Consider the following 23,100-nt stretch of genomic DNA (forward strand, 5'->3'; position numbering starts at 1 on the left):
CAAGCCATTGTAGTGAGCACATTGCTTGTCATGTCAGTAAGACCTTTTTTGCTGTAGCCCTTTCTTATTGCCAGTGTTTATTGGCAGTGAGATAGTCTCCCTCAAACAACCCCGGCTTACCCTCCCTTCCCATCAGTGCAGCTATTCACTGTGGGCAGAGATGGCTAACAGCAGGAAGTGTAAATTTTGAAGGGAAACTCCATTTATAGTCAGTCTAGAATGGGTACAATTAGATGTAGTGTTTTAACAATCACTTCTTCCGTGCATGGGAAATAACAGTGTCAACAGGGTTATTATCAAACACAAAGGCATGATATATGAGAGACAACACAGTTGAATGGAAAGGAAATTATACTGGGAGCTCGGAGACTTCTTGCCCCTGCTCCAGATTGATGTTGGGAACATGATTGTTTTGACACGGGAAGACCAGGAGGGTGGTCACAAAAGGCACTGACCTGAACAAAGAATAACTAACACTTATTTGTTATGTTTATCTTAGGAAACTGGGAAATGTTATTTCATAAAATGACTTTGGTTTCTCTGTCTGGAACTTTGGCCTCCTAGTTTATAACCCACAAATCCATTGGGTAGACTGGGTTGATTTTACAATTTAAAAACACAGATTTGTGCACATGATTAGGTTATAATTAATGTCTTGTCTGCATTCACAGTAGAAGAGTAGGGATCCTATGCGACTTGCTTTGGTCACTCTTGAGAAGCCTGTGTGTTCCATCGATAGAGGGCAGGACCAAAGTCCTTAGGACACAATGGTAACGTTGACTAAGGAAGTACTACAGGAAATTGTACACCAGACCAAATTAGTTTTAAGGCTTCTGGATTTTAGAAATTTTCTGAGTATGGTGTCAGACCATTTTAGCAGTGGCAGCCAAGACAGGGTATTGGGTAGGGGAAAAAAAAAACTGGATGTTCAATTTTCCAGAGATTTCCTGTGTTTATTATTGTAAGACTGTGATTTATTAAAACTGTCTTACTTATTCAAGCAGACCAAGGTTTCCTCTGTGCTACTGAGGCTAAGATATATGGGGTTTGTGCAAAGAGTCTGTGAATGAGACAAGGTTATAGTACCCAGGCTACAATGGCATTCATAGTTGGGTAGAGCATTTTCACCTGGGTTGTCAAGAAGAGCTCTGCTCCCATTTTTTCTCATTACTGCATTTACAAATGGATTGCCTCTAAAAGGGGCTACTGCTCAAATTGAGTTTCGAGTTATAGGATCTGAAACCACATTATTTACACTTTTAGAGCAATCGATGGCATGTGTTGAAGAAATTGCATGTTCTACATCCTGTCCTTCTGCTATGCTCCTGCGTATAGAAGGCACTATCATCCGTTATGTCTCACTTGGCCAGTGGAGAGTGTAGACAAATACTACTGACATTTCCTGCTTATATTTATGTTGTCCTGGGTGATGATGGTGGTGGTGGGCAAACAAAAACACAGGACATTTAAAATATTTTAAATCAGGGGTCCTCAAACTACGGCCCGCGGGCCACATGCAAATACAAATATTGTATTTGTTCCCGTTTTGTTTTTTTACTTCAAAATAAGATATGTGCAGTGTTCATAGGAATTTGCTCATAGTTTTTTTTTAAACTATAGTCCGGCCCTCCAATGGTCTGAGGGACAGTGAACTGGCCCCCTGTTTAAAAAGTTTGAGGACCTTTGTTTTAAATGATTCAGCAAACTGTATTCGTGAGCAGGGGAAAATGAGGGTTATAAGTCTATAAGTTTAAGTCTATTTCCTGGAAAAAAATTGAAATGGTTTATTAGGCAGAGAATTCATGAAAATAAATATACAGTTGATTCTTGAATTAGGCAAGGGTTAGGGTGCCAAACACCCAGGCAGTGGAAAACTCATGTATAACTGTTGACTCCCCCCAAAACTTGACAATTAATAACCTACTGTTGAGCAGGAAGCCTTATAGATAGCATAGATAGTAAATTAATACATATCTGGTATGTTACATGTATTATGCACCATGTATTCTTATGATTAAGTAGAGAAAAATGTAACTAAGAAAATCATAAGGAAAAGAAAATACACTCACAGTATTTATTTTTAAAAATCCTCATATAAGTGGATGCACACAGTTCAAACCCACGTTATTAAAGAGGCAACTGTACTCAGAAACATTGTGGATCTATCAAGAATAAGCTTAGCTTCTGGCTCTGTACATTTTGAAACCTGTTTCTCCTCAAATATTTACACACTTCTCGTTCCAGATATTGTAGGTCAGGATGAATATGGATTGTTGGCTTAACTTGAGACAGTTTTAATAGGAGATACATTGAGTACTCTATTTTGTTATATATTTTAAGTATATGAGAATATTTATACCAACGTTTTTTTAAGAGTGCTGCAATTGTGAGCTTCCCGCCCTGAGTGGATAAGTCTGTGTGTGGATTCAAACATAAGGAAATACAGCAACCTAAATGATTTAAATGGTATTCCAGTCTTTGTGTGTGTTACTTGAAGACAGTTACAGGAGACCCATTCTATAAAGTAACTCTGTTTAATTGCTTTTTGTCTTACTTCTCACACTTTTTCACTGCTCCAGAGCAGTAAAAGCATCTCACCACCAAAGCATATGTCTTGAACCCCATTTTGTATCTCCCCAAACTCGTTACTATTTAGGTAATTTAGATTTTTCTGACTATCTCATCCTGCTTTTCCTAGCAGTTCATAGTTTCCCCCTTCTCCTCAATATACCATAAGCACTCTGATGCCGGTCTTGTTAGAGGGCAGGGGAGGGAAACAATTTCAACTCTTTCGCAGGAGAATAGAGTGAAGGATAGTGGGTAGTGTTCACCCATCTATGAAGCTTGACTTGGTCGTATTGACTAGACTAGGTCAGAGAAAAGGGGATAAAAAGTAGAGTCCAATATACATGTTACAAGTCCAGTTGTAAGAGAGGAGTCCAGTTAGATAATTTCACAGATAGCACTTTACAGGAATCACTGTAAAGATTCAGTATCTTAACTTTTTTCCCCTCCTACTCGAGAAACACTTGAATAAATTTTAGATGCTACTCGAAACATTTTTCCCATTTAAAAACACAGTACTAACTCACACTCTTAATGCTTCCCCGTCACACAGTCCAGTCACCTCAACTTCAACAGAGCCACAAAGATGCATTGAGTATTTTCTACAGTGATGGAAAACAATTCCTCTCACATACTTTGGAATCTTGTTAGTTACTAATCTCAAGTTAAAATAATCAGTGTAGCAGTTTTATGAATGATAAATGTGTATAAGGGACTTTCATATAAAATTTGTAATAAATGTAGCTCTGGAACTTAGCAACCTAAACAGTGATGTATTTTTATAATTGCATTTGTTCTGGGAAACGGAAAAACATGTTAACCAGTGATTGTTTTTTAAATGAATAGAAGTGAATTTTTCTAAAAACTGGATTAGAAATTCTCAGTTTCCTCTGCACTTTCACCTAAACTATATCATAAATATTCATTTCCCTTTATTGAGTATCTCAGGCAACATATATTCTGTTGGAACTGAACAGAATTTGATCAGTGTATATTCTGTTTCCTCAAACAATTGTGTGTGTTCTTTTAAGAGAAATAAAGGGTAATAAGTATTTTTACTTTTCATTTCAATGGACTTTAAAATGAAATAATTATATTACTTTAAAAATTAAATTAATTATGTAAAAACTCACTATAATTATCTGCAGAAACTTTAAGCATCTTTTTAAGTTTAATCTTATTAAATGCTGTCCTTTTACAGTACATTAGAAAGTTAAATTTATCATAGAAAAATGTATGTATATATGAATAGTTTTGCTCTATGAATATTTTTGAATAATTTTAAGCTCTATGAATAGTTCTGCTTTATGAAACTCTATGAATATTTTGCTTCAAAGAAAAACAGGCCCCTGAGTTATTTATATATGGCGTAGACAAGATTTAGTTGAAATGGTTGTCATTGTTCTCATTTAGGTTGCAAAGAAAAATGTTTCTTTATCTGTGCTCCATGGAACTGCAGATCACATGGTACCTGTACTGTTTTGTATTTGATGCACACACAAACACACACACATATATCTTCCCCCACTAGCCTGTGTATTGGCTGCATCGGTTTTATTTTTCTATGCCATGATGTTAGATATGCAGTAACTGTATAAAATGTTGAAATGAGTCAGTATTCAAATATTAAAATGAATTATAAAAATCATGATATTTTAAGGTCCCATGATATTTTGAAATTAACTTTTGTATGCCCCAATGGTAAATTTTATAGTCTATTACAAAATGTAGTTGAAACTTCCAATATTTTCCTCTCCTAAACTTATGGGCAATCTGTTGTCATTTTTTAATGACGACGTACTCATGCATTATCATAAAATTCTATAATTTTAGGGAATTTATGTGAGATGACAACATTTAATACTCAAACTATATTTTAGCCAGTGCTGTTGCCTGGAGAACACATTGAAATCCTAAATATTTAGGAGAGTTATAGCATTCAGATAAAAACAAAGTATTAGAAGAGATCTACATATGTATAATGTGTAGAGTGTCCAAATTTAATCACACTATGATAGAATGAGTAGCAGATATAATAAAATCTCTTAACTATACACCTGTTACATTCTAATCCTTGTGACACTTTGCATATTTTTAAAAGACTCTTGGAATGTTGCACAAATATTGTGATTATTTGAATGCATATCAAAATATGAATGCCTTTGAATTGATTAACCATGGTATAGCCTGTTTTGTTGGCTATATAGACATATACATATTGCCATTTCCAGACTGAGGCAAGATAATGGCAAGGCATGTTACCAACCAAATTGTGGGGATATCTATGATTTTAAATGAAAAATTACAAAAAATGTTTAAAATATTTTAATAAAACCAGATGTAGAAAAGTTATAATATTGGAAAGAAATAGGGATAGAAGGAGTCAATGGAGGAAAAAGGGGGGCATGTAATAATTTCAACAATAAAGATTTGTTTAAAAAACAGTTTTCTTATTGTTTGAATAATAAACGTTAGACATCAAAAGAACATCAAACTTAAAGTATATTTGTACACCTAAGAATTAAATAAATGATGAATAAATAAATAAGGCTGGGACTTTATACCTCTCATTGAAACCTGCTCTATTTTATTTATTATAATACAATTATATCTTATCAGCATTTCCTAAAGCTCTTTCCATAATTGTCTTTATTGACCAAATTTAGACAGAATACTGTTATTTTTTTAAAATATATTTTATTGATTGTTTACAGAGAGGAAGGGAGAGGGATAGAGAGTTAGAAACGTTGATGAGCGAGAAATATCGATCAGCTGCCTCCTGCACACCCCCCACTGGGGATGTGCCTGCAACCAAGGCACATGCCCTTGACCGGAATCGAACCCAGGACCCTTTGGTCTGCAGGCCAACGCTCTATCCACTGAGCCAAACCAGTCAGGGCAATACTGTTATTTTTTTAAAATACCTCATTATATTGTGACTACTTTTAAAAAGGAAATAAAATACTGATTTGGTGGATTCTAATTAATATATTTATCATAATTTCATTAAGGTATCTTTAATGATTATCAAAGCTTAGTTTTCATGACCTAATAATTTAGTTACTTTGTTTCTGTCTATTTTCTGGTTCTACTGATGAAACATCTTGAGTCATTATTCCATTAGATAAATTTCTTCATTTTGGTTCAACGTTTTTGTTAAATAACATGTAAAATGAAATAATCACTTACAGGATAATAAAACCTACATTTCTTAAGGATTAAATTTTGTGCCCTTTGTGCTCTTTTCTGATGCACATACTTTACCCTAATCTGTGTATTGGTTAGAGAAGCACTCTTTATGCCTATTTGTTATCATGTTAATATAAATATCTCTAATATTTAAGCATACTATGTTTAGTTAGACATAAGTGTTCATAGTACCGATTAACATTATTCTCTGGTAAGAGAGTTAGATTTCATTGCAATATCCTAAAACTAGTTGTGAATTTGCTTTTCTTTCTCCTTAAAATTAGAAACAAAAGCTCTAAAATTTTTATTATAATTTGTGTGTGCATGTTTACATGTACATGTCTGAGAGAAAACTTGTGCTTGCAAGAGAGGGAGTGAGGGAGGAAGAAAAAGAGAATGAGTGACACTCTAGCACAAAGGCTAAATTCATGAAGATGCAATCGAGAATTGTGTTGAAATATGCGAAGAAAACATAAGATATTTTGAAAAGAAGGTTATATAATACCAAGGGCAACATTTTTAAAGGAAAGCCATGGCCTTATACTAGTAGCCACTGTGTCCCACCCGTTTTTTTTGTGGTTTTTTTTTTTTTGGGGGGGGGGATCTTTTCCCTGTGCCATTTCTCTACAACAGAACTTATCAAAATTGCCTCTCTACTCTCTAGCTGCCCTTTGCATCTCTCCCAGATTACTCTTCCTAAAATACTGCATTTGTCCCAGGCGTCTCCTGTTAATTAAACACCCACTCCGTGTGGCTTTCTATTCCTTTCACAGCATCTGGGGCTTTTAGGGCAATGGGAACTTAACTCAGAGACATCACAGTGGCTGGCTCTTCTCTAGCCAAACATCAGGTTCTTATCTCTGCACCTGCCCTCCTCTTTTCCAGCCCTGTTGATTTTTTTTTTTATTGTTTCAGCCTTTTTGGCTGTGTAATGAATTTCCTGAGAGCTTAGTGGTATAAATAAACATTTGTTAAACTAACAAAATCTGAGGATTGAAATCAGAGCAGAGTAGTATAGAAGGGCAGGTTGTCTCTGGTTCACACTGTGTGGGGCCTCATCTGGTACTCACATGCTGGAGGATAAAGTCGTCTAAATCTCCCTTGGATCACAAATTTAGGGGGTCATGCTGATGCTGACTGCCCTCTATGTGGGCCTCTTCATGTGGCCTCTCTGCAGAAGCTTAGCTTTTCCCACAGCATATCAGCTCATTTCCCCACAATGGCCTCCCTCAATGAGAAACCCACATGGTAGATGTATCCTTTTCTAAAACCGTGCCCCAGAAGTCACATAGTATTATTTCTGCTGTACTCTATTGTTGGAGAAATCCCAACCCCTGCACCCCAGATTCAAGTTGAAGGTAAATAGAGTCCACCCCCCCCCTTTGATGGGGATTGGTGAGGTTATGGAAGATCATGTGAGACTGGAAATATGGTTGTGGCAATATTTTGGGAAATTTTAATAGTCCATGGTCAGAGATCACAGGGACCTACCAGCCTTTCTCCATTCTGACCTCTTACACTCTGTGCTCTCATTTATAACCAGTATATTCTTTTGGATTGTTATCTTTCCATGTGCATCTGTTTTATCTCCCCCACTATATTGTGCATTATTCAGTGCAAGGACCTTACTTTTCTGTATTTATATTTCCCACAGGGCCTACCATAGGACTTTATACCTATTAGGTGCTCAATAAACATCTGGATTAAAGTTAAATCAACTTAGAATGAAATGAGAGACTTAGCTTTTATGCAATGGAGATGACTACAGTGGATAGTCGTAAATGATGCAGCTGTGAGGTGGGGGGGATATTATCCCTATGTACATGTAACCCCTAAGAAATAAGTGTGCAAGAATCACATTTCAGATAAATAAATGCATATGAAAAGAATGAAGCATGAAAGCTTACATGTCAATAAGGCATGATGGTAGTCAAAGAGAGGTACTCTTTTTGCCTCTAAATATTTAATTTTAAATTTTTATGTAATTGTTCCAAACTATATTCATTGAAAGTATTAAATTTAATTCTACTGGCATTTAATTGAGAGTCAATAAGACCAATTGAAGAATAAGAGTAATATTATAACAATTTCATATTTTTAAAAGTGTAGTTATTAAGAAAAAAATTATACTTTGATTGTTTTACTTTTATTTCACTTTTAAATGAAAAAACAATACATGTTCATTACAACAAACCAGTATTGTAGAGAAAACACAAGCCTTCCCTCATCCATTCCTATATTGAAGATACAAATTTTGGATTGGTATATATGTTTTCACAGCTTTATCCATGCTCATTTCATATAATTTTCATTGTTTACATATTGTTCCTCATGTTTATTGTTCATGCCATAATTTATTATCCAAAAATGTGTGAAGCTCAGGATTATGTCAGTGGTAATTTATCTATATGATGGTTATGGGATTGGATCATCAATTATTGTTCTAGGCGGCTAAATTATACAGTTTGTGGAAACTAGTAAATCTTATATTTTAATTCAAGGTTGATTATTTTTATGAGTCATAGAAAATATAGAAAAATGAAGTCTTGCAGGATAAGTTAAATTTTCCTGTTGTATACTCCATTGTGTTTTTTTGTTGCATTATGAAAACACACAGTAATCTGATGACAGTACAGCATAAAGCGATATGAATATTACTAAATAAAACATATATGCAATATACTGGTTTCTCAACCTTGTTAAATTATCCTAACAGAGATGTGTAATTTTCACTGTACTAAGCATTATAAAATTTCATACACTGAAAATTATTTGGATATAAAATTTTCATGTGGAAGGTAAATGCATAACATAGTGTCTTTCAAACTCTCCCCAATCTCAGGGGTATTTGAGGCTTGGTCTGTGAAATGAAAGAAAGAGAATAAAGATCAGTAAATAAAAATAGTAGAATTGAGGATTCATGATCATTTGTAATAACTTTTTTTGTTTTTTTGTTTTTGTTAATTCTCACCCAAGGATATTTTTCCATTGTATGTTTTAGAGAGAGGAAGAGAGGGGAAAAGACAGAGAGAGAGAGAGAAGCATCAATATGAGATAGACACACAGATTAGTTGCTTCCTGCACTCAGCCCAACCGAGGTTAGAGCCCTTGACCAGAATTGAACCCAAGACCCTTCAATTTGAGGTTTGATGCTCTATACACTGAGCCAAACCAGCTAGGACTGTAATAACTTTACGAATTAAGTTAAACCCAGATCTAGGTATTCTATATTTATGGAATTGAAAACAACATATTTTTAGTGATATTGGTATAGTTTTGTTATTTCAAACATTGATTTATAGAATATACATTAATTAATTGCATGCAATTATAATCTTCCTGAAAAACTAAAAGCATGCTTCATAGAATATTGAGTGATATATTTACATATAACTATTATGTTTTTAAGATGGCTGATCACACTGAAGTGATGAAAGGCATTCAACAATATCCAGGAGTTAGATATCCTGTCCTTACTCCTAATCTTCAGGGTTTTCACCGTGCTGTAAGTATGCTACTAATTTTTCAAAAATCAGTGTCTTATTATTTTAAAGGTCTTTACAAAGTTAAAATGGCGTCAAATGTACCTCACTTGTTATCCTTTATAAATACTATGCTAATATATTCACATGAATACCTGGAGATTAGTAACCTCCTGGAACAATTAGGGATTAGAGTGCTCTGTATAAATGGTTCTTCCAAGTTAACCATTCAAAGGAATCAAAACACAAAAATACAATTACCCATTTTAATGAATTTTTTGGATATTTTGTGCATTCCTTTTAAATAAGGACCGGAATATAACCTAACCATTTCTCAGTACAGTATTGTAGTTGCTAATATTGTAGTGAATGATTACTCTTGTCCACTTTTGGGGTCAGCTTTCTGCTACTGCTGTTCTCTCCTCTGGCTAAAGCCAGTCGCTGTCATTGGAACCGCCTCTCACAGCCTTCCTGTTCCTCTCTGGCTTGTTTCCTTCTAGTCCTCTGCAATTTAGGGATTTATATGCAAAAGCTTTAGTAATTACACATAAAAGAATTAGTGCAATTTTAAGGAAAGGTTTAAGGTGTTACGCTTCCATAGCTTTGGTGTAAAAGTTTCGCAGCAGCTGTTTCTGATGTTAATGGATATTTTTCACTTTTGTATTTCGGACTCCATTGCATAAAGTTGAGCTGGTGGGTATTAGTGTGTCTTGTTAAAACCACTTTAGTTTGATTCGATATAATGATTTGTCACATTGTAAAGAAAAAAGAGGCATTTTAAGAAATTATAAATATTGCTGTCTTTTGGGCCTAAAAAAAGCAGGGAATGTATTTACCTTGAAAAGATACTGAAAGGACATCCCATAATAGCTTTTGAAAGTCAGTAAAGGAGTGAAACAAATGTTGGCTTGGGCATGAGGCAAGCCTGTGCTCAAAACAAGGCTCCAGAGTGTTGAGAGCTTTGTGACCTCGGGCTAGTGATTTAGCTTCTCTGTCTCCAGTTTTCTCAACTGTAAAACGGCATAATAATACACAGTAAACAAGATTGTTGATTTGAAATAGGATATGCAAAGTACTAACAACAATACTGGCACATAGTAAGCGTTCAATAAATTTAATGTTAGAGCTTAAAAATTTATTTGGAAAAGTGGAAGCCTATGCACACACACACACACACACACACACACACACACTTTAAATTACAGGAAAGATGACAGAATTTATTGTTCTTAATTTATTAATAGGGTATCAGAAAGAGAGGAAAATTTTGGCACAATGCTAGAGATACATTCATAGAAAGTCTTAAATTTCAGCTGGAAAACTAAGAGGCTTGACATTTGAAAAAAGTCACTAGAGAAGCCTGTGGGAAGGAGTGAAGATGGTAAAAGAGACCAGAAAAAAAAAATTGATTAGGTTAACTGGTTGGATTTAAAGACTGGCAAGAGGATTAGGCATTAGACACAGAAGAATATGGTGGTAGCAGTCAAGGGATGAACCAGTGGAAGCTAGGTTAAGAGGTGGAAGAGCCAGGCCAGTGTGGTTGAGTGATTGAGCATCAACCCATGAACCAGGAGGTCACAGTTCAATTCCCAGTCAGGGCACATGCCTGGGTTGTGGGTTCGATCTCCAGTGGGAGGTGTGCAGGAGGCAGCCAACCAGTGATTCTCTCTCATCGATGTTTCTATCTCTCTCTCCCTTCCTCTTTAAAATCAATAAAAAATATGTATTTTTAAAAATAGGTGGGAAGATTTGGGACATTATCTAAATGAGGAACTGGGGAAATGTTTTTCTGTTAGACTGTAAGAAGGGAAGAAAAGGAAAGCATTTACTGTACTCTATTTTAATAATTGGTCTAAAAATTATGTTTTCTATTGATATTAAGAGGTTTTATTGGGTGCTAGTATTTTCCATAATTAAGGTGAAATATTTCTGAGGGTGACGTCATTTAGGAAAGGCAATATTACATTGGAACATCATTACTGTGTTTTCTGTGCCTCATGTATTTATGAGTGTTGTGGTTTCTGGAATTATTCTGTTATTATAAAATATTTTTACATTTCAAAAGAGAGTATGTGGCAATATGAGAGGAATGTAATTTTAAATTCTAAGGCAGATGTTAAAGAATACAAGTATGCCTTTATAGAGTAGTTTTAAACTTATTAGCTTTTGCCTTTAAATTATGTTTTTCAGGTTGCTGCTGGGGCCACAGAGATATCTGTTTTTGGTGCTGCATCTGAATCCTTTAGCAAGAAGAATATTAACTGTTCTATTGAAGAAAGTATGGAGAAGTTTGAGGAGGTTGTTAAGTCTGCAAGGCACCTGAATATTCCAGCTCGAGGGTATGAAATCCCACAATTCTATTTAGTTAACATCAGTTGTTAAAGACCATTTATAAACTATCTAAACATTATTTTATCCGTCATAAAGGTATACCTAGGGCGTCTTATTTGTGCTTTATGTAATCAGGGCCACTGCTATATAGTCGCAAATCTCATTAATATCAGTTAATGATTAGTGTTCCTACGTCGTGCAATGTGTAATGCAGTTGGGATCCAAGGAACAAGCATGCAGACCTGATGTTGTTACTCATTTTATTAATACTGAAATATCTAAATGCAGCCATCATTTTATCTCAGCCCAGTGTGATTTAATAAAGTGGTATAAACTCATACCAGCATTTAGAAAGGAATCATCTAATGTGGTTTCCAAATACTTAAAAAAAATTTTAGGAACCTTAACTGTATTCCTTTAAAGAATATTTTATTTAGAAGTCCAATAGAGTATGTAAAACAAATGTGAGTCTTTGAGCTACACCGGGAAGTTGGGCCCAGCATTTCACCCAGTCAGCCTCCCTCTCCGCAGCTGACTTTTTCTGGGTGACCCCAAAGCTGGGTATATAGAAAAGGAAAAGAGAAAGAAAACCTCTCTCTTGTCTGCTTCCAGGACCAGTAATTGCAGCATCTATTGCAAACAGGTTCTATGAAATGTATAACAAGCCCTTTATTACTTAAAGAAGTTGTTGGCCTGGCTTGTGTGGCTCAGTGGTTGAACATCAACCTGTGAAACAGGAGGTCATGGTTCCATTCCCAGCCAGGGCACTTACCCAAGTTGTGGGCTCGATCCCCAGTAGGGGGCGTATATGAGGCAGCCAATCAATGATTCTCATCATGGATGTTTCTATCTCTCCCTCTTCCTTCCTCTCTGAAATAAATAAAAATATATATTTTTTAAAAAAGTTATTTCTAAAACATTAATTTTCTATTGAGTTTTATTATGATGGATATGTTCTAAACAGATCATACCATCTTAATAAATTCAAATGCATAGCATTTTTAAAAGAAGGCTGAGTTCTGCAATTGAATTTAGATGCAGGTTGTACTTCCTTTTGTTTAGGTGACCAAAGTTCCTGGTGGCAGGAAATCTTCAGCAACTAATGAGAAAGACAAGTGAATCCAATTTTGAGGGACAGTATTAGAAAAGGATTAGAATTCAGCTAAGGTTATTGGAAGGGCAAGTGGAATTAGACTGTGCCATCGTGAACTATCTTGGTGGATTTCATACTTTTGTTTAACATTTTTATTTCTATGTACTATGTTTCCAACATGAATTTTTTTAAAGATACAAAATTATTTTTGTAAATAAATATATGCATAACATGCAGACACATAGAAGAAAAAAATTTAAAAATGACATAATGTATTCCCATAGACAAAAAATAAAGGATGTCTGTTACTAATGCAAAGTTATAAAACCACCATAAAAAAGAAGGGCTGTACTGTAAGATTCTAAATTAAAACATAAGTTGTTTTGTCTCCTTTAGATGAAAGAAAAAATAAAGGAGCTATTCTATTTCCATAGCATGTAGGTTTGAGAGGAAAGTAATTCTCGCTGGAAAATTGAAAAAAAAAACCCACATAAATATGAGAAGTAAAATGCATGTGCAGCTTACACATCAACTAGGAAATTCTCTTAATGTTGAAGGATGGATGTAAACATAAATTGTATGATATCAGATTTTTATTATCTTAGTTTTCCACTTATAAAACAGAGTAGGTACTGTAATAAAACTAACAGAAACCCTAAATCCTTTTTAATATTGGTTGTTGGATAATTATTACTGATGTCCCAGCAATAAAGAAACTTGTAACCATCTCACAATGTAAAAAGCTTCCCAGACTTTGACAGGAAGGGCCTACAAGTACAAGATGGAGAGGTAGCACTTGGTCAAATGAGTTAGAAAGTACATTGGAGACTTACGGTAGAGTTATACTATAGGCACATGTATACTGCTCAGTGCAAATCTGGATGTTTTGGGACAGATTTTCTGAAACACTATTCACTTTTAGAAATATGCCTTTCAGTATGTGAGTTCGCTATTTATTTGTGCAGTTGAAAGGCATCTTCTTCCTGCCCCAGACTTTTAAAGAGTATAAATTAGATTTTGTTTTCACTGGAGATCTGGGCTTTAGGTACTCATTATTAAAAATCATAGGCCACTGGTACTCATTTAAAGAAAAGACCATACTCACTCAACTACTTGAAGCTAAAGTAGATGCTTCAGCCTGTCTTTCTATGGCAACAGCTGCATCCACATGTTCTTGATCATCATCCAGAAAATTTATGTCGTCAGCTGTTGGATTTAAAGGCCATAAGGCACTATGCATTTTATAAATGCTCACCATTTAAATTTTTATAATAACAGTAAACTTTCATTTGGTCAAAACAGCAGTTTTTATTAAAGTATGAATGCCAATGTTTGATTTCCTCTCTCCTGAACACACTTATGCACATCCATGTGTACACATTTTTAATACATGCTCAGAACTTTAGATAACATCTGGGACACATTGGAAAAAGACAGCATGCCAAGTCATTGACATAAAATGCCGAGTCAGCTAACTACTGCTCTATATACATTATATGTGAATGAGCAGTGAAATGTTTACATTTTGGACTTCATTCTTTAATGTGTAATTCACATGACATGTTTAAAAAAATCTGAGTTATATTTTTATTATGTCTAAATTTTTAAAAAGTTAAAAAGACAAAGAAGACTAAGTGCTTTATAAATGTAATCATTTTCTCTCTATATCAATGTCATTTATTGAAAGAATCATCTCTTCGTTGCTAAAGATCCTTTTTAAAATTGAAATCCTTCAAAATATCAACATAGTAGCTCTACTGTAAAATATAAGACATTCTGGTCTTATTCCTTTTTGTTTAAAGTAAGTGTCAACTCTTTAATGAATCACGTGCACTAAGTGTTTGTGACAAGAATCATATGCTCAGGCTCTTTGTAAGAATATTGATTTAAAAAGGAAACTATCACTGAGGCACCCTTAGCAATTTTGCTATTAAAATGCTTATAAATGCATATGAAAAATTACAATTCACAGGTCAGCAGTAGTGTATATCAAAGCACAACCTTTTTACATAATCATTTTAGGCCTCTTGTTCTGACTTGGAATGACTTGATCCATGATTAACCTCCTGAAAGTCTGAGCCTACGGGAAGCTAAAAAACAAAACAAAACTGTACTGTAAAAATAGTTGTAGGACCCAAACAAAATTATTCACCCATTGTTTATAAAAATTTTAAAATACAAAAGTAATTGACTGGGAACTGTAACTGCAGTATTTCTTCTCAAATTCCCAGAAAAAAATTAAGATACAGAATAATAAGAACAGGGAATAAAAGGTAAATTAGTAATTAAACTAATAATGACAGTCACAGATAATGTTTAGATACAGAAAAACAAAGACAGTTGTAGGATGTGATAATGGTTTACTCATAATTTTAAATGAGGTAAATTTATTGGTTTATAACATTATACAAGTTTCAGTTCTACATTATAATTCAACTAGAGGCCAGGTGCACGAATTCGTACACGGGTGGGGTCCCTTGGCCTGGCCAGCGATCAGGGCTGATCAGGGCTGGCTGGCAGAGGGGAGGGACTGTAGGAGGTTGGCCGGTCCGGGGGAATGGACCGTGGGAGGTTAGCCGGCCAGGGGGAGGGATTGTGGGAAGTTGGCTGGCTGCAGAAGGTTGGCTGTGGGAGCACACTGACCACCAGGGGCAGCTCCTGCGTTGAGCGTCTGCCCTCTGGTGGTCAGTGTGCATCATAGCTACCATCCAGTCATCCGGTCATAACGGTCACTTAGGCTTTTAGATAGATAGATAGATATATAGATAGATAGATAGATAGATAGATAGATAGATAGATATCTGTATTCAATACCACCAAAAGTCTCCTTTTCATTCTTCATCATACATTTGACCACCTTTATCCATTTTGCCCTTCCCTTAATCCCCTTTCTCTCTGGTAACCACCAATTCATTGTCTGTATTTGTGAACTTATTTTTGTTTTGTCTTGTTTTGGTTAGTTCATTGCTTTCTTTCCTTTTTTAAAAAGTATTCCACATATGAGTGAAATCATAATATTTTTGTTTTTAATTCTGATGTATTTCATTTAGCATAATATCCTTAAGGTCCATCCATGGTGTCGCAAATAACAATATTTCATCTTATTTATGGCCATGTAGTATTCCATTATGTGTATACCACATCTCACATACACACACCCCCACATACGCCATATAGGTGCCATATCTTCTTTTTAAAAAAAAATATATTTTATTGATTTTTTACAGAGAGGAAGGGAGAGAGATAGAGAGTTAGAAACATCAACGAGAGAGAAACATCGATCAGCTGCCTCCTGCACATCTCCTACTGGGGATGTGCCCGCAACCCAGGTACATGCCCTTGACCGGAATTGAACCTGGGACCTTTCAGTCCGCAGGCCGACGCTCTATCCACTGAGCCAAACCGGTTTTGGCGGGTGCCATATCTTCTTTATCCACTCACTGACTGATGACCGCTTAGTTTGCTTCCATATCTTAGCTAAATTATCTAATAAAAGAGAAACATAGTAATTAGCCATACCTCCGCTACCCATCCCATTGGCTAATCAGGGCGATATGCAAATTAACTGCCAGCCAAGATGGCGGCCAGCAGCCAGGCAGCTTGAAGCGAACATGAGGCTTGCTTGCTTTAGTGATGGAGGACTCCAGCGTTCCCCGCCTGCCACTGCCGGCCTCTGGGCTTGCAGTTTGAAACATTGTTACAAATATAGAAGCTAAACAAAACCCCTGAAACCTGCTTTCAGCCAGCCAGGATCTCAGAGCTGGAGTTGAAACAGTGTTTCGATTATAGAACCCAAACAAACCAGATACCTGCTTTCAGCAGCCAGGCCTAAGAGCAGGAGCCAAGCCTCAGAGCTAAAGCTGGCCCAGAATAAAAAAAAGAAAAAGAAAAAAAGGAGTGGTTGGGAGCTTCAGTCACCCGCCAGCCTGAAAACAGCCCTCTGCCCCTCACCCAGACTGGCCAGGCACCCCAGTGGGGACCCCCACCCTGAAGGGTGTGTGACCAGCTGCAAACAGCCATCATCCCCTCATCCAGGCTGGCCAGGCACCCCAGTGGGGACCCCCACCCTGATCCAGGACACCCTTCAGAGCAAACCAGCCAGCCCCCACCCGTGCACCAGGCCTCTATCCTATATAGGAAAAGGGTAATGAGCCTCCCAGCACCGGAATCAGCGGAGCCGCGAGGCCTCCCGGCACCAGGATCAGTGTGACAGGGGGCAGCGCCCAAAACCCCTGATCACCCTGCGGCTCTGTGTGTGACAGGGGGCGGGGCCACAACCTCCCTATCCACCCTGCTCTGTTTGTGACAGGGGAAGGCACCCCAACCCCCTGATCAGCCCTGCTCTGTGCCTGACAGGGGGGAGCTCCTCAACCCCCTGATCGCCCTGCGGCTCTGTGTGTGACGGTGCGTCGCCCCAACCCCCTGATCGGCCCTGCTCTGTGTGTGACAGGATGCTGGGCCCCAACCGCCCCCCACGGGCCCTGCTCAGTGTGTGACAGGGTAGAGCCATAACCTCCCCATTGGCCCTGCCCTGAGTGTGACAGGGTGCAGTGCCCCAACCCCCTGATCCGCCCTGCTCTGTGTGTGACAGGGGGCGGTGCCCCAACTCCCATATCGGCCCTACTCTGTGAGGGACAGGGGGGAGCTCCTCAACCCCCTGATCGGCCCTGCTCTGTGCGTGACAGGGGGGAGCTCCCCATCCCCCTGATGGGCCCTGCTGTGTGTGTGACAGGGTATGGAGCCCCAACCCCCCTGATGGGCCCTGCTCTGTGAGTGACAGGAGGCAGCGCCCCAACCCCCTGATTGGCCCTGCTCTGTGCGTGATGGGGTGGCGCCGCAATCTCCCCATCGACCCTGCCTTGAGTGTAACAGGGGCGGTGCCCAAACCCCCAATCAGCCCTACCCTGAGCATGACTGAGGGTGGCATTGCAACCTCCCAATCTGCCCTGCACTGTGCATGACAGGGGGCGGTGCCCCAACTTCCCAATCAGCCCTGCTCTGAGCCCTACCAGGGGCTGCACCTAGGGACTGGGCCTGCCCTCTGCCACCCGGGAGCAGGCCTAAGCCAGCAGGTCATTATCTCCCAAGGGGTTCCAGACTGCCAGAGTGCACAGGCGGGGCTGAGGGACCCCCCGTCCTCCTCCCCCCTCCGAGTGCACAAATTTTTGTGCACCGGGCCTCTAGTTATAAATAATGCTATAGTGAACACAGGATATATATACCTTTTTTTGAATTAGGGTTTTCATATTTTTCAGATAAATACCCAGAAGTGGAATAGCTGGATTATATGGTAGTTTTATTTTTAATTTTTGGAGAAACTGTTTTCCATAGTGGCTGTACCAATTTACATTCCCAACCAACCATGCCTAGAGGCCCCTTTTCTCTACCACCTGTCCAAGGCTTGCTATTTCTTCTTGATAATAACCATTCTAAAAGTTGTGAGGTGATATTTCATTGTGGTTTTGATTTGCATTACCCTAATAATTAATGATATTGAAGAGCTCTTTATATGCCTGTTGGCCAACTGTATATCTTCCTTGGAAAAATGTCTATTCAAATTTTCTGCCCATTTTTTAATCAGGTTGTTTTGTGTGTTTTTTATTGAAACATTGTATGAGATCTTTACATATTTTGGATATTAACCCCTTATTGAAAATATCATTTCAAATATCTTCTCCCATTCAATTGGTTGTCTTTTTATTTTGTTGATGGTTTCTTTTGCTGTGCAGGGACTTTTTAATTTGATGTAGTCCCATGTGTTTATTTTTATTTTTGTTTCCCTCGCTGTTGGAATCAAATCCACAAAAACATTGCTAAGACCAATGTCCAGGAGCTTGGTGCCTATGTTTTCTTCTATATAATCTATGATTTGAGGGCTTACATTTAAGTCTTTAATCCATATTACTGGTTTTTCCTTTGAGAGATAGAGATAATTTATAACTCAATGCATTTATTAAAAAACTTGCAACCTGATGTTTGCTCGTCAAACCATTAGGCCATGATGTACATACTGTATTTCCTATCTTTCCTTGTCTAATGCAAAGTGTCATTTTGGATTCGGATCCGGACCCTGAAGGTAATAGCACTCCGATTGAGTGAGATAATGAGCCTCTTATTTAGGACTCAGTTTTTAAAATACACAGTGACTGGCAGGCAGTGTTTCTCATGACTGATGTAACAAATACCTTCCATCGGTCTGACTTACACCAATGGAATTCACTTGCACACATGGCACCATCTTCTTCAAATCATAATTTACCGAAATACGTTACAAAAAAACTCTAAAAAACAGACATCTGTTAAAATTTTCATTCATACATGTGGTCTGTATGAGAGTTTGTACTTTTTTAAAATCTTACTAGTAGATATTATTCCATCACTGCTATGTGCTAGAATAATACATACCCAGCAATAGTTAATATGTATAAGCTGTGTTTGAACAGTCATATCTAAATAGCCATCATGAAGAGCTTTTGAGGAAAGAATGTGTTTTGCATTTCTCATAAAATTAGCATTTTAGAGCAAATGGAGAATTTTAGCAGAATTGTTTCTTGAGACCCAAGGGACAGTCTTGATTTCTTATATCATCTACAGTGATAAGTGCACAATAGCCTCTCAACCATTTTTTGTTGGTTTATTAGTAATGGAATTTTAATGGAATAGGTTGATATATTCTGCACTAGTATGTCAGAGCAGCTCATATATTTAATATCTTCATTAGACATTGCATGCCATCTCATCACTCTTGTCATTGTTTGTCTCTTCTGATGTTGGCATGGATGACTCTTCACTTCAAGTGATGGTGACATTTATTCAAGATTTTACGAATCCTTTTTCTTTTGTTTTGCCAAGATGGTTGGAGGAACGTGAGGTGACTGTGGGGAGGTAGACTTGAGTAAGGCTTAAGTGTAAGTGCTTTTTTGCGATTCAGTTCTACTATGTAAAGTTGTTACAGACTTGGATGCCTTAGGTTTGCTATTTATCATGATTTTCACAATACAGATGCTCCTCAGTTTACAACAGAGTTGTCCCAATAGACTCATCATAAATTGAATATATCCCAACTTCAGAATGCATTAAGTACACCTAACCTACTGAACATCATAGCTTCCGCTACCTTAAACATGCTCAGCACAATTTCATTAGCCTGCAGTTAGGCAAAATCCTCTCACACAGTGACTACACAGTCGAGTACCATTTGTTTACCCTCACGATCGCATGGCTGACGGGGAGCTGCAGCTCACTGGCTCTGCCTGGCTTCATGAGAGGGTGTTGTACTGCACGTGGCGAGTCTGGGAAAGATCAGAATTTGATATTCGAAGTGTGATTTCTACTGAATGCCCATGTTTTTCTCACCATCCTAAAGTCAAAAACTGTAAGTCGTACCTACGTAAATCAGGTATTATCTGTACTGATAAATGGCTTCAACAAACGCACATAAAACAACTCTCAACTCATTCTGCAGAGTTTATTTTAACACTGCGCTTTTTATTAATTTTAACACAATTAGCTTCATTATGATTGGGGATTTCTTTATTACTCTGTCATCCTAAATAATGTTAAACTTGGTTCCAAATCTGAACTTCCGAATCTGTGCTATCATCTCTAGCTATAGGAGTTAGAATATCAATAGCCTGCATCTAGCTATACATTTATTTTATAGGTAATTTTATAGAAAATTATTCAGAGGGTGGAAATGACATTTTAACAAACATATTGGTGCATTAATTCATTCAAGAAATAATGAGTGTTTTCTATTATGTAGTGCCTTGTGGTACTATGTGGAATATGAAAATGAAAAAATTGTCTGATTTCAGTGTTACCAGAAGAATGGTAATAATTATTATATTGCTCAAAAAAAGGCAAGTGCAGTAACAGAGATACAGATAAATCCTATTAAGTTTAAAGTAATACTATTTAAAATTTTTTGGCGTTATCTGGAGAAAGTTCATGAAGAAGATTTTAACTGCAAAATAAAGTCATTAAAGATAGGTAAATATATGAAACATACTCAGAAATGGTGGCCTTTTTAATCAGGGTAGGAAACCTACAAAGAGCAAAGGAATAGTGAAGAGAAATCTCAAGCAATGTTTGGGTAACAGGAAGAAGTTTACTTTTACTGGAATAGGAGTTTTGGAGGCTGTGAATGGAAGAGAGAAAGAAAGTTACACCGAAGCCCAGCTGTTGTGGCACAGTAGTTGAGCGTCAGCCTATGAATCAGGAGGTCACAGTTCAACTCCCAGTCAGGGCACATGCCCGGGTTGCAGGCCCAATCCCCAGTGTGGGGCATGCAGGAGGCAGCCAATCAGTGATTCTCTCTCATCATTGATGTTTCTATCTCTCTTTCACTCTCCCTTCTTCTCTGAAATCAATAAAAATATACTTTTTTTAAAAAAAGAAAGTTACATTGAGTTTTCACAAATTGCTGAACTTGAATATTAAGCTTATTTGGTAGACAATGGCAGGCCCGTAAAAGATTTTCAAAGTGGAAAAATATGTAGTGAGATCTATTCTCTAAGAATATCATTTTGGCAATAGGACCTGCAGGGAAAATGAGCGGTGAGAGACTAGAGGCAAGGAGAGCATGTAGGAGACGTCTACGGCTGTCCTGGAGAGGGGACACAGGGGCTGTTGTGTGTACTTGGGCTGTCATTGGCAGAGGCCACATGCTGTAGAGGCTGCAGGAAAAGAATTAGCTAAACTTCGAATATGTTCTCAAAGGTGACCTTTGAGTGACTTAGCAGGACAGACTTTGAAAATGACTCTGGTGTTTTTTTTAAAATGGAAAATGCAGGGGAAATAGGGATGAGCATCATTTTGGGCAGATTGAGCTTAATATGTCATCTGAATGTGGCAAGCAATCGATTCATAATATTCATGAGATTGGAAGTTGTCCCTGGAGTTATCTTCAAATGGTGAGAGAGAGGAGGACTGAGCTGATGCAGGGACTCCTTTTTCTATTCCCATTGCAAACACAAAAATATAACAACTTTTAAAGCATATAGCCATTCTAAGAAAAGAAAAGAAAAGTCCCAAGATTTTATCAAAAAAAATGTGATTAGCATGCCGATTGATGCCACTAACACATGGGTATCCATCCTAGCTATAGTCCCTCATGGCTTAGAAATAGGATTTTAATGTCTACATGAGAAAAGATAGATGTTCTGCTAAAACATGGATTTGTAACTGAGCATTCTTGGAGCCTGAAAACACTTGCTTGCCAATGCAGTCACTGGAACCTATGCCATGTATAGTGTGGATTTATAACACATGGGTACTGTAGAAATCCAACTAGAAATTAAGGCAGAAATTTGTCCAGGGACTGGTAAAGATCTCAGGGCAAGGGCAAAGAAGTCAGGTTTCCTTCTTAGGGACATTTAAATAATACAAGACTCTTGTGGAACTCCAACAGAAACTAAAATCGCCAAGAGAACACACTAAGTAAAAATTATAAATTTAACCACGAGCCTTTCAAAGATGGGTAAAAATGCTGTGGCATAGTAGCCAGGAAATTCCTGAGATTAGATACTGTCAGGTCTCTTGAATATCACTTTTTATATAAGGGATTCAATCAGGCACTCCAGATAAGGCGGTATTACTAATAGCTGAGTGGTTTTCAACTTAACAAATAATGGAACTTTAAAAATAATTTTAAAATATTAAAGATTGGATTCCATTTTCTAAGTCTCTGATTCAGCTAGTTTGGAGAGTATCCTATTCACCAGGGTTTTGTTTTGTTTGTTAAGCTCCCCAGGTGATTCTGTACAGCTGAGCTTGAGAACCACTGTCGTAGATTATTGGAAAAGAGTGGAGGTCTAGAAACTGCTGTTATTCCAAGTAGACAAAGCAGCATATTTTCGCACTCATGATAATGCCTTCCTTTTTGCCAGTGGTTGGCAAGCTTTTTCTGTAAAGGCCAGAGAGTAATGTTTTAGGATTTGTGTTTCTGATGGTCTCTATTTCAACCACTCAGCTATGCTGTTACAATACAAAAGTATCCATGGGTTATAGCTAAACAGATGGGCATGGTTTGGTCCAATAAAATTTATTTGCTAAAGAGTGGTGAGGAGGACTTGCTTTGTGCCTTAGTTTTCTGCCCTGTTTTAGAGTGTTAAAGTGCAGTGACTGAACACAGTTGAGAACCATCACATTCACTTTGGAGAAAGTAGCCCCCTGTATAAATAGGTTAAAGAAGTGACTACCCAACTTAGAAAGATGGAGAATATAGAAAGATGAAATGTGGAATGTGAAGACCAGGCAAGCCATAGGCCTGGAAAAGACTAGGAGGAAAACTTGAGTGAATAAAAATGTACTCAGAGAGACTTAGGGTTATGGCATAGAGTAGTAGCTATGGCCAGGTAATAGAAATACAGGAAAGGTTGGTTTCATATTGTTTTGCATTTGCTATTTTTTGCTTATTGTGTTTTTCACATTTAGAGG

General features: G+C 37.4%; 1 protein-coding gene across 3 annotated transcripts in view; it reads left to right on the forward strand.

Moving 5' to 3' along the window:
* The window catches only part of HMGCLL1 (3-hydroxymethyl-3-methylglutaryl-CoA lyase like 1), a 165,182-nt gene that overhangs the window by 63,979 nt on the left and 78,103 nt on the right, over window positions 1–23,100 (forward strand). For all 3 annotated transcript variants that reach the window (XM_036317831.1, XM_036317829.1, XM_036317830.1), the window contains exons 4-5: window positions 9,164–9,259; window positions 11,427–11,575. In XM_036317831.1, the coding sequence (XP_036173724.1) occupies window positions 9,164–9,259; window positions 11,427–11,575 (245 nt within the window). The remainder of the gene's footprint in view (window positions 1–9,163; window positions 9,260–11,426; window positions 11,576–23,100) is intronic.

This window comes from Myotis myotis, unplaced genomic scaffold (genome assembly GCF_014108235.1).
Source record: "Myotis myotis isolate mMyoMyo1 unplaced genomic scaffold, mMyoMyo1.p scaffold_m19_p_7, whole genome shotgun sequence".
NCBI classification, from domain to species: Eukaryota; Metazoa; Chordata; class Mammalia; order Chiroptera; family Vespertilionidae; genus Myotis; species Myotis myotis.